Here is a 13,391-nt window from a genome sequence, read left to right as displayed (position 1 = left end):
GGTAAAAGTGTTCAGGAATATCTTAAATTTGTGTGTTTTTGTCTTTTTCCTCCCATCTAGTGACTGTGAAGTCTTTACAAAAAATCATTCTGCTCCTTTCTCTAAAGTACTCACATTTTATAGAAAGGAACCTTTTACTCTTGAGGCCTATTATAGTTCCCCACAGGATTTGCCCTATCCAGATCCTGCTATAGGTAAGTAGAATTTGAAATTTAAAAAACGAAAATTTATGTACTTAGGAAAACTGGGAGAGAGCAAGTATTCTGAAATTTGGTATTGAAAATCCCACAAAAAAATCTCTTCTAGGTTGTGACCAGTTCACTACTAGCAAGATGGTTACTGTTTAATTTGATCTCTATTGTGTGGGCAATATTTCTTGGTTAATGCGTATAGTGGGTGTACCTTGTATGTAATGTGATAATACGTAGATACTAAAAAGGAGTTAAACTCAATGTTGACCCTAACACAGAATTAAAGGATGGACAGAAAATCATTAGAAAATTGTTATGTCAGTTCCCTAGGATATGGAGCCATGTTGGCTAGAGTCTTTATAGACCCTTAGAAACTCTTTTTTTTTTTTTTAAAGATTTTATTTATTTATTTGTCAGAGAGAGAGAGGAGTGAGAGTGAGCACAAGCAGACAGAGTGGCAGGCAGAGGCAGAGGGAGAAGCAGGCTCCCTGCCAAGCAAGGAGCCCGATGTGGGACTCGATCCCAGGATGCTGGGATCATGACCTGAGCCGAAGGCAGCCACTTAACCAACTGAGCCACCCAGGCGTCCCGACCCTTAGAAACTCTTCAAACATGGAAATTGTACTAGCTGAGGAAAGAAACTAGAATTACATGATCGTCACAGACTTAGAATACATGAGTAAAGTATTAGGAGTATCCTGAATGGCACTTAGAAGGTGTGGGAATGTTAACCTATTCTGTTTTCCTCATTAGTAAAACAGGAATAAGAATGAGAAATTCTGTTTTGTGAATTAAAAAGCAAGTAAAAATTTGTTGTAATTACTGACTCTCGATGTATGTCAGTTTCTTGATAAATGACAGAAACGTTATGGAATCACTAGGGTTTTTTTCAGTAGAGGAGACGTGACATTGGTTTAGGAACTTCCCTGGCAGTGGCATATAAAGATGAATTGGAATAAGGGACAAGAGGTAAGAAAGTGTTCGGAGGGTTAGGAGATGTGTTAGTCCTCAACTGGGACAAGGTACTAAGAGTTTGACTATTTATGAGAGAAGGAGGAGAAATCTGATGATTTGGTTTATTTGAAGTGTCATATTACTGACCTGTCACTGAGAAATGGGCATAACCTGGCCGTATGGGCATATATTCATGTTTTAATTCATCCTCTCAGGTTATGTCTTCTTTTTTGTTTCATATGTCCCTAGCTCAGTTTTTAGTTCAGAAAGTCACTCCTCAGTCTGATGGCTCCAGTTCAAAAGTGAAAGTCAAGGTTCGAGTAAACGTTCATGGCATCTTTAGTGTATCCAGTGCATCTCTAGTGGAAGTGCTCAAGTTTGAGGAAAATGAGGAACCGATGGAAACAGATCAGAATGCAAAGGAGGAAGAGGTAATCTGGTCATTTTATACATTTTAAACTTATGATGGTGTAAAGGTGACTTGTCTAGAAATTCTAAGATTGACTGGGTGGCAAGTGAGGAACCTTGTGACAGCTGCCGAGAGTGCACCGTGTCCCCTTATCCCACCACAGGTGAGCTAGCAGAAGCTCTTCATGCAGTCTATCTAATAGAAATGAAATATAGTTTGGGTTCTCTCTTCAGACCATGTACTTCTCAAGTTGAGTTGTTTTTGATTCTCATTACTGAAGAATGCTTTGAGTCTTGGTTGATTATTTTCATAAGTTGATTTTACAGTCATTTATTGGAATCATGTCCTGGGTCTCATCCTTACTGTGCATCAAAATCAAGCTTTATGAAACTACAAATGTTGGAGTCTCCAGAGGTCATATTGAGTTTGTCTGGGTTAAGGCCCAGGTATCACTTATAAAAGCCTCTGGAGTCATTTTTAGGAGCTGCAGACATTGGGAGCCGGTGATTCAAGTCTGCACAAACTTTTCCCTTCTTTGTCATTATTGTCAGGCTTTGTTTTTTGTTTTTTGTTTTTAAAGATTTATTTAATTAAGGGAAAGCATGCCTGTATGCATGCAAGTTGGGGGAGAAGCAGAAAGAGAATCTTCAAGTAGGCTCCCCACTGAGCGGGGAGCCCGATGTGGGGCTCAATCCCACAGCCCAAGAGATGATAACCTTAGCTGAAACCAAGAGTTGGAAGCTCAACGGACTGAGCCACCCAGGCACCCCCAGGCATTGTTCTTTTTTAACAGAATTCTCAAGGTGTTTACCTACCCTAATGCGCACAATGGTTGTACTTGTGAGGATGAAAAGACTAATTTAAAAACTGCTTGAAAATGTTGAGACTTTTTAAAAAAAGATTTATTTATTTATTTTGAAAGAGGAAGAGAGAGCAAGAGCTAGCAGTGGTGGGGGGGGGGCGGACAGAGGGAGAAGGAGGAGAGAGAAAGGAGAGAGAATCCCAAGCAGACTCCCCATGGAGCAGGGAGCCAGACATGGGGCTCGATCCCACAACCTGAGATCATGACCTGAGTGCAAACCAAGAGTTGGTCGCTCAGCCGACTGAGCCACCCCAGGTGCCCCCCCTTTTAAAAGATTTATTTATTTAATGTTGAATTTAATGTTGAAACTTTTGAGAGAAATTTACTCACGAGGGAGCATGGAGAAACTCCTACTCTCTTCAGAAATATTGTGTAAAATATTAAGATGAGTACTGCTATGATTTACAAAGCATTTTCACAGCTACCCCTGTGTATATATGGTAGGATAGGGCAAGTGTTTACTCCATTGTACAGATTTATTAACTGAGAGAGAAGAGAACTTCCTGTTAATAGGTAACATATGTGTTGTAACTGGAATTTCAGTCTAAGCATCTCGATGGCTGGTAATTGATCTGGAATTCCATACCATGGTATTTTGCCAGTGTGTCATGAAGGTTGCTTAGTCTTTTGTTAGTATTTCCTAGTTTGAGGATTCGATGTGACCTGTTTTTCAGAAGATGCAGGTGGACCAGGAGGAACCACATGCTGAAGACCAGCAGCAGCAGACACCAGCAGAAAATAAGGCAGAGTCTGAAGAAATGGAGGTATGAGTTGTGTTTTAGAATAGGATTTGTAATCTCTTTACATACATGAGATGCTATGTCTTAGAAGGTAGTTACACAGTTGACCCTTGTACAGTGTGCAGATTAGGGGTACTAACCCTTGTGCAGTAAAAAAAATCTGCATATAACTTTTGACTCTCCGGAAACTTTACTAGTGGCCTAGTCTGTTGACCAGAATAACATGAATAGTTGATTAACTCCTCTTCGGTATGTTATAGGTGTTACATACTGTGTTCTTACTGTAAGGTAGACTACAGAAAAGAATATGTTACTAAGAAAATCATAAATCAGAGAAGATACATTTATAGTAATATACTGTTATTTATCAAAACTGTATGTAGATGGACCTCTGCAGTTCAAACCTGTTTTATTTAAGGGTCAGTTGTATTAGGAATTCTTTACATATATGAAGTTTTTAAGTAAGATTTTGTAGTGAGTTTCGAAAGTATGTTTGGCAAGAACTTTGAACTCTAGTCCCTTTGGAATTTGGGAAGAATGCACTCAAAAACCATAATTTGACCAGGCTGGTGATTGGTTCATGTTGGTTTCTGAATGGCTGTTACTCTTTTTTTCATCCTGTCCATAATTTACTCTTTTCTGATAAATGAGATGTAATTTTTTCAAATTTTGTTACCTCTCTCACGCTTGTCTTTTGTCTAAAGATAGTTTTTAAATTTTTATGTATTTATTTATAAAGAGGTTTTATCTATTTTTTTGAGAGAGAGCATGAGTGGTAGAAGGGTGGAAAGAAAAGCAGACTTCCTACAGGGCATGGAACCCAATACAGGGCCCTGGGATCACAAACTGAGCCAAAGGCAGACACTTAATGTATTGAGCCACCCAGGTGCCCCAAAGATAGTGTTTTATTTTTATTTTTTTTATTTTATTTTACTTTTTATTAATATATAACATATTATTTGTTTCAGGGGTACAGGTCTGTGATTCATCAATCTTACACAGTTCACAGCTCTCACCATAGCACATACCCTCCCCGGTGTCTGTCCATTATCCAGCCACCCCATCCCTCCAACCACCCACCACTGCAGCAACCCTCAGTTTGTTTCCCGAGATTAAAACTCTCTTATGGTTTGTCTCCCTCTCTAGTTTCGTCTTGTTTCATTTTTTTTGTCTTCCCCTGTGATCCTCTGCCTCGTTTCTCAAATTCCACGTATCAGTGAGATCATATGATAATTGTCTTTCTCTGATTGACTTAATTCAGTTAGCGTAATACCTTCTAGTTCTAGTTCCATCCATGTTGCAAATAGCAAAATTTTGTTTTTGATGGCTACATAATATTCCTGTTTGTGTATTGTGTGTATACACACTTCACATTTTCTTTATCCATTCATCTGTCTATGGACATCTAGGCTTCTTCCATAGTTTGGCTATTGAGGACATTGCCGGTATAAACATTCGGGTGCACGTGCCCCTTTGGATCACTGCATTTGTATCTTTGGGGTAAATACCCAGTAGTGCGATTGCTGGGTAGTAGGGTAGCTCTATTTTCAACTTTTAGAGGAACCTCCATACTGTTTTCCAGAGTGGCCTGCACCAGCTTGCATTTCCACCAACAGTGTAGAAGGCTTTCCCTTTCTCAGTACCCTAGCTAACATCTGTCATTTCTTGACTTGTGAATTTTAGTCATTCTGACTGCTGTAAGGTGGTATCTCACTGTGGTTTTGATTTGTATTTCCCTGATGCCCAGCGATGTTGAGCACTCTCTCATGTGTCTGTTGGCCATTTGGATGTCGACTTTGCAGAAATGTCTGTTCATGTCTTCTGTCCATTTCTTGTTTGGATTGTTTGTTCTTTGGGTGTTGAGTTTGATAAGTTCTTTATAGATTGTGGATACTAGTCCTTTATCTGCTATATCACTTACAAATAAAAAGTGTTTTTTTTTTTTAATATTTTATTTATTTGACAGAGAGAGACACAGAGAGGGAACACAAGTAGGGGGAGTGGGAGAGGGAGAAGCAGGCCTCCCGCCAAGCAGAGAGCCCGATGCGGGGCTTGATCCCAGAACTTTGAGACCATGACCTGAGCCAAAGGCAGACGCTCAGTGACTGAGCCACCCAGGCACCCCAAAAGATAGTGTTTTAAATAATTAACTATTTACATGTATTTTGTAGATAGTGTAAATAATAAATTTATCCCAAGTATTTATTTAAATGACTACGTAACATTTTTGAATCCTTTACAATCCTATTTTTTAATGCTGACTTCCATGTTTTCATGTTTAAGTTTGGTGCCAGTATTGAAAGCATTTTTAAATTTTTTTTAAAGATTTTATTTATTTATTTGACAGAGAGATCACAGGTAGGCAGAGAGGCAGGCAGAGAGAGAGGGGGGAAGCAGGCTCCCTGCTGAGCAGAGAGCCTGATGCAGAGCTCGATCCCAGGACCCTGAGATCATGTAGGCAGAGAAGCAGGCAGAGAGAGGAGGAAGCAGGCTCCCTGCTGAGCAGAGAGCCCAATGCTGGGCTTGATCCCAGGACCCTGGGATCATGACCTGAGCCGAAGGCAGAGGCTTTAACCTACTGAGCCACCCAGGCGCCCCTGAAAGCATGTTTTTTTTCTCACATTATGACATTGCAATATATAGTCTCACTTTGTGGTATTTCTGATTGTGGTATTTTAAAAAGTTTTACAGAGCTTGTAGGTGGTTTCAGTCTGTTACTCATTTTCACATCAGTTAATAAAGTTCAGTTACTTCCATTTGGCTGTGCAAGTACTCATAAATAGAAAATATAAGAAAATAGAAGATTTAATAGTGATGTGCTGATTGTGGGGTTATGGGAGGGTGTGTGTGTGTGTGTGTGTGTGTGTGTATACGTACATACAGTGCAGTAGTAGTAAGTATATTCATGCTGTGGTACAGCCAGTGTTCTGAAATTTTTCATTTTGCCAAATAGATACTCTGTCCATTAAACAACAACTCCCCAATGCCTCTGTTTCCCTCCCTCTAGCCCTTGGCACCCACCATTATTTCTGTTTTCTCTGTGGATTTGACTACTCATATAATACTTACTTTAAGTAATATAATAGTTACTGTAAGTAGATATTATAAGTAGTCATCCCAGATTATTTATATCATTAGAAAACTAATAAAAAACCAAAAAGTGCTCTTGAAAACATGACCCATTTAGAAGTTTAAGATAGTCTGTATATGTGTTTGTTAAAAATGATTTCTTGTTATTTTAGACCTCTCAAGCTGGATCAAAAGACAAAAAGATGGACCAACCACCTCAAGCCAAGAAGGCAAAAGTGAAGACCAGTACTGTGGACCTGCCAATTGAGAATCAGCTATTGTGGCAGATAGACAGGGAGATGCTCAACTTGTACATTGAAAATGAGGTGGTTATTTCAGTTCTCTTAGAACAAGAAGCTAACAGATTAATGTGTCCATAACATTCAAACGCTTTGTGTAGTGACCTTTTATGCATTTTTAATTGTTCGGAGTTTAAGGCAGTAATTTTAGATTTTTGGATACTTTAAGGGCAAATCCCATGTGATACCAAAACTCTTTTATGGTTTTATGTGTCTATAGCTAGAAGCTCTCTTAAGAGATATTTGACATTATGTCTTTGGTTTAGGGCTGGAATCATTCATGCTAAAGTTTGTGTGTGAGAGCTTGGGATGTTTGAGATGATGGGTCATGGATGTTGATCAGTAGGAGAAATCAAAGCATTAGTGGTAGTGCTGTTTTGTGTATTCCTTTACTTATTGCTTGTCAGTGTTGAACTCTTGGTACTGTGAGTAGTGCAAGGTTTGGCATCCTGGTGCACGAATTATTGGATTGTTGTCTCTGAAGTTTTTCTGTCATGTATCCCTTGGATCTTAGATTTGTTTTCCAGAACTGTAACATTTATACTATGAATCATTTGATTTTGTGGTATTGTATAGTAATCCTACAGCAGAGTATACCACCTTGTGACATGGAACTAATACTAATAGTTTCTTAAAGTTCTTGTTAAGTTCTTCTTATTTTTGCTTTTGAGTTTCTAAATCTTGATATTTCTATTACTCTTTTTTTCTAAGCATACTCACAGAGCTCACAGTTGATTTTCATAATTTATTGGGGACTAATACTTCCACTTTTCCTTTCTTGGGTTATTTGCAGAACTAAAAGGATTTGGGGAAGAAGGAATCTCCGCTTTTATAATTACAGTACTTAGTACTTAAGATATTGTCTCAGTTGTCTGAGTATCTCATTTATACTGTTATCAGGGTAAGATGATCATGCAGGATAAACTGGAGAAGGAGAGGAATGATGCCAAGAATGCAGTGGAAGAATACGTGTACGAGATGAGAGACAAGCTTAGTGGGGAATACGAGAAGTTTGTGAGTGAAGATGTAAGTATGTGCCTACCTACTAGGTGTCTTCTGGGAGCAGCCTTAAATGTGGTAGGCACATTTGCTGACATCTGTAGGTACACAGTCAAATGATTAAAAATGGGTTTTTTGGGGGGAAAGTTTTGTATTTCTTTTTTTTTTTTTTTAAGATTTTTTTTATTTGACAGAGACAGCAAGAGGGGGAACACAAGCAGGGGGAGTAGAAGAGGGAGAAGCAGGCTTTTTGCTGAGCAGGGAGCCCTGTGTGGGGCTCAATCCCAGGACCCTGGGATCATGACCTGATCCAAAGGCAGATGCTTAACAACGGAGCCAGCCAGAGGCTCTAAGTTTTGTATTTCTTATAATGCACTGTTTCCCAAAGTCTTGTCTTCATGTGTCACTTTTTTCTTTTTTTTTGTAATGCATCACTTTTTGATACATTTGCATGCCATTATTTACCTGGTGTTTTTCCTTAAGTCAGCCCACCCTTCTCTCATGTTTTTGTATTTTAATTCACTTAAAAAAAATTGAGGTATAATTGACAACATAACATTAGTTTCAGGAGTACAATATAATATTTGTATATATTATGAAATGATCATATAAGTCTAGTTTAACATCTGTCACTATAAACAGTTAAAAAAGTTCTTTTTTCTTGTTTATTTTTTTAAATTTTATTTATTTATTTGACAGACAGAGATCACAAGTAGGCAGAGAGGCAGGCAGAGAGAGAGTGGGGGAAGCAGGCTCCCTGCTGAGCAGAGAGCCCGATGTGGGGCTTGATCCCAGGACCCTAGGATCATGACAGGAGCTGAAGGCAGAGGCTTAACCCACTGAGCCACCCGGGCGCCCCTTTTTTCTTGTTTATTATCAGCAGCTTTCAAATAGCCAATACAGTGTTTTAGTTATATAGCTCACATTTTAAAAAAGATTTTATTTATTTATTTATTTATTACGATTTTATTTATTTATTTTATAGAGATCACAAGTACGCAGAGGCAGGCAGAGAGAGGGGGGAAGCAGGCTCCCTGTTGAGCAGAGAACCCGATCCGGGGCTCGATCCTAGGACCCTAAGATCATGACCTGAGCCGAGGGCAGAGGCTTTAACCCACTGAACCACCCAGGCGCCCCATTTTATTTATTTATTTATTTAAAAAGATTTTATTTATTTATTTGACAGAGATCACGAGTAGGCAGAGAGGCAGGCAGAAAGACAGGAGGAAGCAGGCTCCCCGCCAAGCAGAGAGCCTGATGTGGGACTCGATCCCAAGACCCTGAGATCATGATCTGAGCCGAAGGCAGAGGCCTAACCCACTGAGCCACCCTTTATTTACTTTTTATAGCTTATGTTATTATTATTTTTTTAAGATTTTATTTATTTGAGAGAAAGTGCAAGAGAGCATGAGTGGGTAGGGAGAGGGAGAAGCAGATGCTTAACTGACTGAGCCACCCAGGCGCCCCAGCTTACATATTTTTAAATGCAGTTTTTATTTCTGAAATTTTCAAATAACCATATTAATCCAAAATTTTAAACCTATCCCCTGCAGCAGAGAATAATAAAACCATCTGTAGTTATCAAGCAAAACGACATTGCCATTCTTGTCTGTGTCCCTTGTCTGTCCCCTCCCCCCACATCCCCTCTCCCACCCTGTACTTTAAAGCAAATTCAGATACTGCAGTCTTTGCCTGTGACTTCACTGGTCATTCAGCTGATTTTCGACTGACCCGATCATAATATTTTCTTTATATTTAGGATCGTAACAGTTTTACCTTGAAACTAGAAGATACTGAAAATTGGTTATATGAGGATGGAGAAGACCAGCCAAAGCAAGTTTATGTCGATAAATTGGCGGAATTAAAAGTAAGTACTTCTTGGGGGTGCCTGGCTGGCTTGGTTGGTGGAGTTATGTGACTCTTGATGTTACATTTGTGAATTCAAGCCTGATGTTGGGCCTAGAGCTTAATTAAATAAAGGAGGAGGATGGGGAGCATTTCCTTCTGATTTTTTTTTTTCTTTAAAAAAGTAGTCTTGAAAGCAGAAGTGTTCTGAAACTCAAACCCACGCTGTAATTTCCAAGAATTTATCTCAAAATTGGGAGGAATTCTCATATCAAGTAATGAAGACAGGCTGAAAGTGATGGAAGAACTATACCCTTTATCACATATGATCATTTTCTTATTTTTAGAACCTTATAGTAACAAAATTATTTTTCTGAAAATTCAGTTTGGATTTAGAATGTTTTTCTGAGGGAGATTGCATTCTTGGTGTGGCAGTTGAGACTAGAAAGATGTGACCTGTCCTAAAGGCACCTGTAGTGCAGTTGAGGCGGGGTTGTTTATATAGTTTTGATCTTCAGAAAAGCAAAGTATCTGGTTTTATATTTAAAGAATCTGATCATTAACCGTAAGGGTTAAAAGTACAAAAAAATGAGGGTGCTGAAATAGCTCAGTTGGGAGAGTGTTAAGCTGCAGATCTAAAGTTTCCTGGTTCATTCCTGGTACACTGAATGTTTTAGTGCATGTCCACCATCATGGCTTTCCTCTGAGTTAGGGGCTGTAAATGAATGAAGTGATTGTGTTTGAATAAAACTTCATTAAAAAAAAATACAGGGGCGCCTGGGTGGCACAGTGCATTAAAACCTCTGCCTTCAGCTCAGGTCGTGGTCTCAGGGTCCTGGGATCAGGCCCTGCATCAGGCTCTCTGCTCGGCGGAGAGCCTGCTTCCCCTTCTCTCTCTGCCTGCCTCTCTGCCTACTTGTGATCTCTCTCTGTCAAAATAAATAAATAAAATTTAAAAAAAAATACAAAAAATGATCTAAAGTTGAGGCCTTTGTTTGCAAAAGGAGGCAAATGTACAAGAAGTTTTCACATTTCTGTGGATTACTTTGTCAAACTGGCCATGTTGATGAACCTCTGAAATGGAATTGCTCAAGGATGGTGCCTGCAGTCTTCTTATCGTTAAGGAAGGATAATAAGAGCTTCCAGTGCCATGTCTCCGAAGAAGTCTTTTGCTTTACTTTTTACTATAGGAGATGTTAAACACTTTCAAGTACAACAATAGCTTTAATGGTTGTCAGCTTATGGCTAGTTTTGTTGGTTTTCTGTTCCCTCGCACTCCCATTTATTTGAAGAAAGTCCCTCATGTTATATTTAATCTGAAAATATTTCAATATATATTTAAAAGGAAATGTTGTAACCTTAAGCTATACTATAATCATGTTTAAGAAGGTGTCACCATGCATTCAGTTTTCATGTACTAATTGTTTTATAAATTAGTTTTTAGTTTGACCAAGAAAATCCCCATAAGGACCGTACATTTTCCTGCTTTGTCTCTTCAGTCTGTGTAGTTCTTCCATCATTTCTGCCCCCTTATTCATTTATTTTGAAAAGTAGTTCAGATGTCCTAGGTCAGATTTTTACCTGGTCTGGATTTTGCTGATATTCATTTCTGTGCTATTTATTATTATCTAATTCATTTCTGTGCTATTTATCACCATCAGATAAATTGATGGTTAGAATTAGAGGCTTCATTAGATTTCGTTTTCAAAAATATTTTTTGGCAGGTATGGTTCTTACTAAGAACTATATATCACATCAGGAGGCACCTCCTTTTGGGTTGTCTCCCTCTCTGTTTTGAGAACTAGGACTCCAGTGACAAGTTGAAGTGGCTCCACATGGAGTAGTATAGAGGTATAGTCTCATATCTAGCCTTATGATAGATTTCAGTGGGATGGGAAGAGATACTGGGTTTTTTACATGAAGGATATGGAGATGAAATGTACTTTAATCCATAGTAGATCTCAGTAATAGTAGAAACAATACTACTCTGATAGTTGAAGCATTCTTTCTTATGTTAAGAGTCTAGGTCAACCTATTAAGATGCGATTCCAGGAATCTGAAGAAAGACCAAAATTATTTGAAGAACTAGGGAAACAAATCCAACAGTATATGAAAGTAATCAGCTCTTTCAAAAACAAGGTATATTTTTTCTTTTTCTACTGTTATTTTGGTAAAGTTTGAGGCATTTACATAGCAATTTTTTGCTTTTCTAAAACTGTTGTTTAATAATACTGTTTTTTAGGATGTTAGTGTAATGTGTAGAATATTTCATACAGTCTTATTAAGAACCCTGGGATATGCTGCTCTCTTTAATAGGAGAATCTGGAAGTGAGCAATATTGTTCCCTTTCCTTTTCTTGCTGTGAAATGCTTCATCAGTGACTTAACCTGCTGTATACTGGTCTTTCTGAGAAGCATTAGGCCATATGGTTTGGTTTGTTATGCAGATGTAGGACTGTGTGAATAGAAAACGACTTAACAATTTTTTGAGCACTGTGTGATATACATTGCATAAATACATTATTTCATTAAATCCTCAGAGTACCCTAATAGTAGGTGATCATGTCAGTAATAGTTACAGGTAACTTTTAACTTCTTTAAGCCTCACTGTCCTTAAGTAACACCCAAGGTTAGTATTGAGAGGTGGCATTTGGCCTGAGGTCTGACTCTACAAATTTTGGGTTCCTAACCACTCCACTCTTCTCCAGGTTCTTGATGGACAGTCATTGTAAGCAGCTTATGAGAGATTAATTGATCTTGTTTATTTAAAAAAAAATTGTTTTCTAGAAGGTCTACTTTAAAAAATTATATTCAGGGGTGACTGGGTGGCTCAGTGGGTTAAGCCTCTGCCTTCGGCTCAGGTCATGAGCTTAGGGTTCTGGGATTGAGCCCCGCATCCGGCTCTCTGCTTAGCAGGGAGCCTGCTTCCCCCTCTCTCTCTGCCTGTCGCTCTGCCTACTTGTGATCTCTCTGTCAAATAAATAAATAAAATACTAAAAAAAATAAAAAATTGTATTCATTATTGTTTTGGTTCCTAACTAGCTTGCCTAAACCTCTGCTTTCACATCTTGTGACCTGTAATGTCCTATTTGTGAAATTACCTTTGTAAGTTGTATGTCAGGCATGTGCTTTTTATAACATTCAGTTCTTTTAATTGCTACCCTTATGTATGTTTTTGGCCCTTAAGTGTATTTCCTGAGTGTTCTAAAAACTAGGGTTACTTTTTCTTGGTTGAATTTTTTTGAAGTAATTCAGTGTCCATTTGGATATTGAGGCTGAGTTTGCTTCATTTTTGGAAAGATTGTACCTTTTTGAAAGATGGCTAACAACTAGATATTTGGGTGGGGAGGGTATCATCCTTTGACGCCTGCCTGGTTGTCTCCTGGTTGCAGGAGGACCAGTATGACCATTTGGATGCTGCTGACATGGTGAAGGTGGAAAAAAGCACAAATGAGGCCATGGAGTGGATGAATAACAAACTGAATCTGCAGAACAAGCAGAGTCTGACCATGGATCCAGTTGTCAAGGCAAAAGATATTGAAGCTAAAATTAAGGTAATTTATGGCTTTGAATATTCAATAGTCTTGTCAGCCTTGTTATTTATTATTAATGGTCCTTAAAGTGACACTTAAGAGGGAACTTCCTTAGTGCATCTTAGTTTTTGGCTTCTGGTTGGGAGGGGTTGGATTTGGGTTTAAGTTGAGAATGTCATGTAAAATTTGTTATTTTTAAGAACCCACAGTTTCCTCTCCTCTGCATTCTAGGAGCTGATGAGTATCTGTAGCCCTATAATTTCAAAGCCCAAACCCAAAGTGGAACCTCCAAAAGAAGAGCAAAAAAATGCAGAGCAGAATGGACCAGTGGACGGACAAGGAGACAGCCCAGGCCCTCAGGCTGCGGAAGAGGGTACAGACACATCTGTGCCTTCGGATTCAGACAAGAAGCTTCCTGAAATGGACATTGATTGATTCCAACAATTGTTTATATTAAAACAGACTATTATAAAGCTTTAAGTTGTCAACTT

At 38.7% G+C, this 13,391-nt stretch overlaps 1 protein-coding gene across 1 annotated transcript in view; it reads left to right on the top strand.

Annotated features, from left to right (window-relative positions):
- The window catches only part of HSPA4 (heat shock protein family A (Hsp70) member 4), a 48,233-nt gene extending 34,860 nt beyond the window's left edge, over positions 1-13,373 (top strand). The window contains exons 11-19 of the mRNA XM_080803365.1: positions 61-194; positions 1,395-1,576; positions 3,091-3,180; positions 6,399-6,551; positions 7,425-7,550; positions 9,283-9,390; positions 11,388-11,507; positions 12,760-12,921; positions 13,132-13,373. Of these exons, the coding sequence (XP_080659491.1) occupies positions 61-194; positions 1,395-1,576; positions 3,091-3,180; positions 6,399-6,551; positions 7,425-7,550; positions 9,283-9,390; positions 11,388-11,507; positions 12,760-12,921; positions 13,132-13,335 (1,279 nt within the window). The 3' untranslated portion in view covers positions 13,336-13,373. The remainder of the gene's footprint in view (positions 1-60; positions 195-1,394; positions 1,577-3,090; positions 3,181-6,398; positions 6,552-7,424; positions 7,551-9,282; positions 9,391-11,387; positions 11,508-12,759; positions 12,922-13,131) is intronic.
- The last annotated feature ends 18 nt before the right edge of the window (positions 13,374-13,391 follow it).

Source organism: Martes martes (genome assembly GCF_963455335.1).
Source record: "Martes martes genome assembly, chromosome: 5".
NCBI classification, from domain to species: Eukaryota; Metazoa; Chordata; class Mammalia; order Carnivora; family Mustelidae; genus Martes; species Martes martes.
Note: the sequence above shows the minus strand (reverse complement) of the source record. Positions and strands in the feature narration are given on the sequence as shown.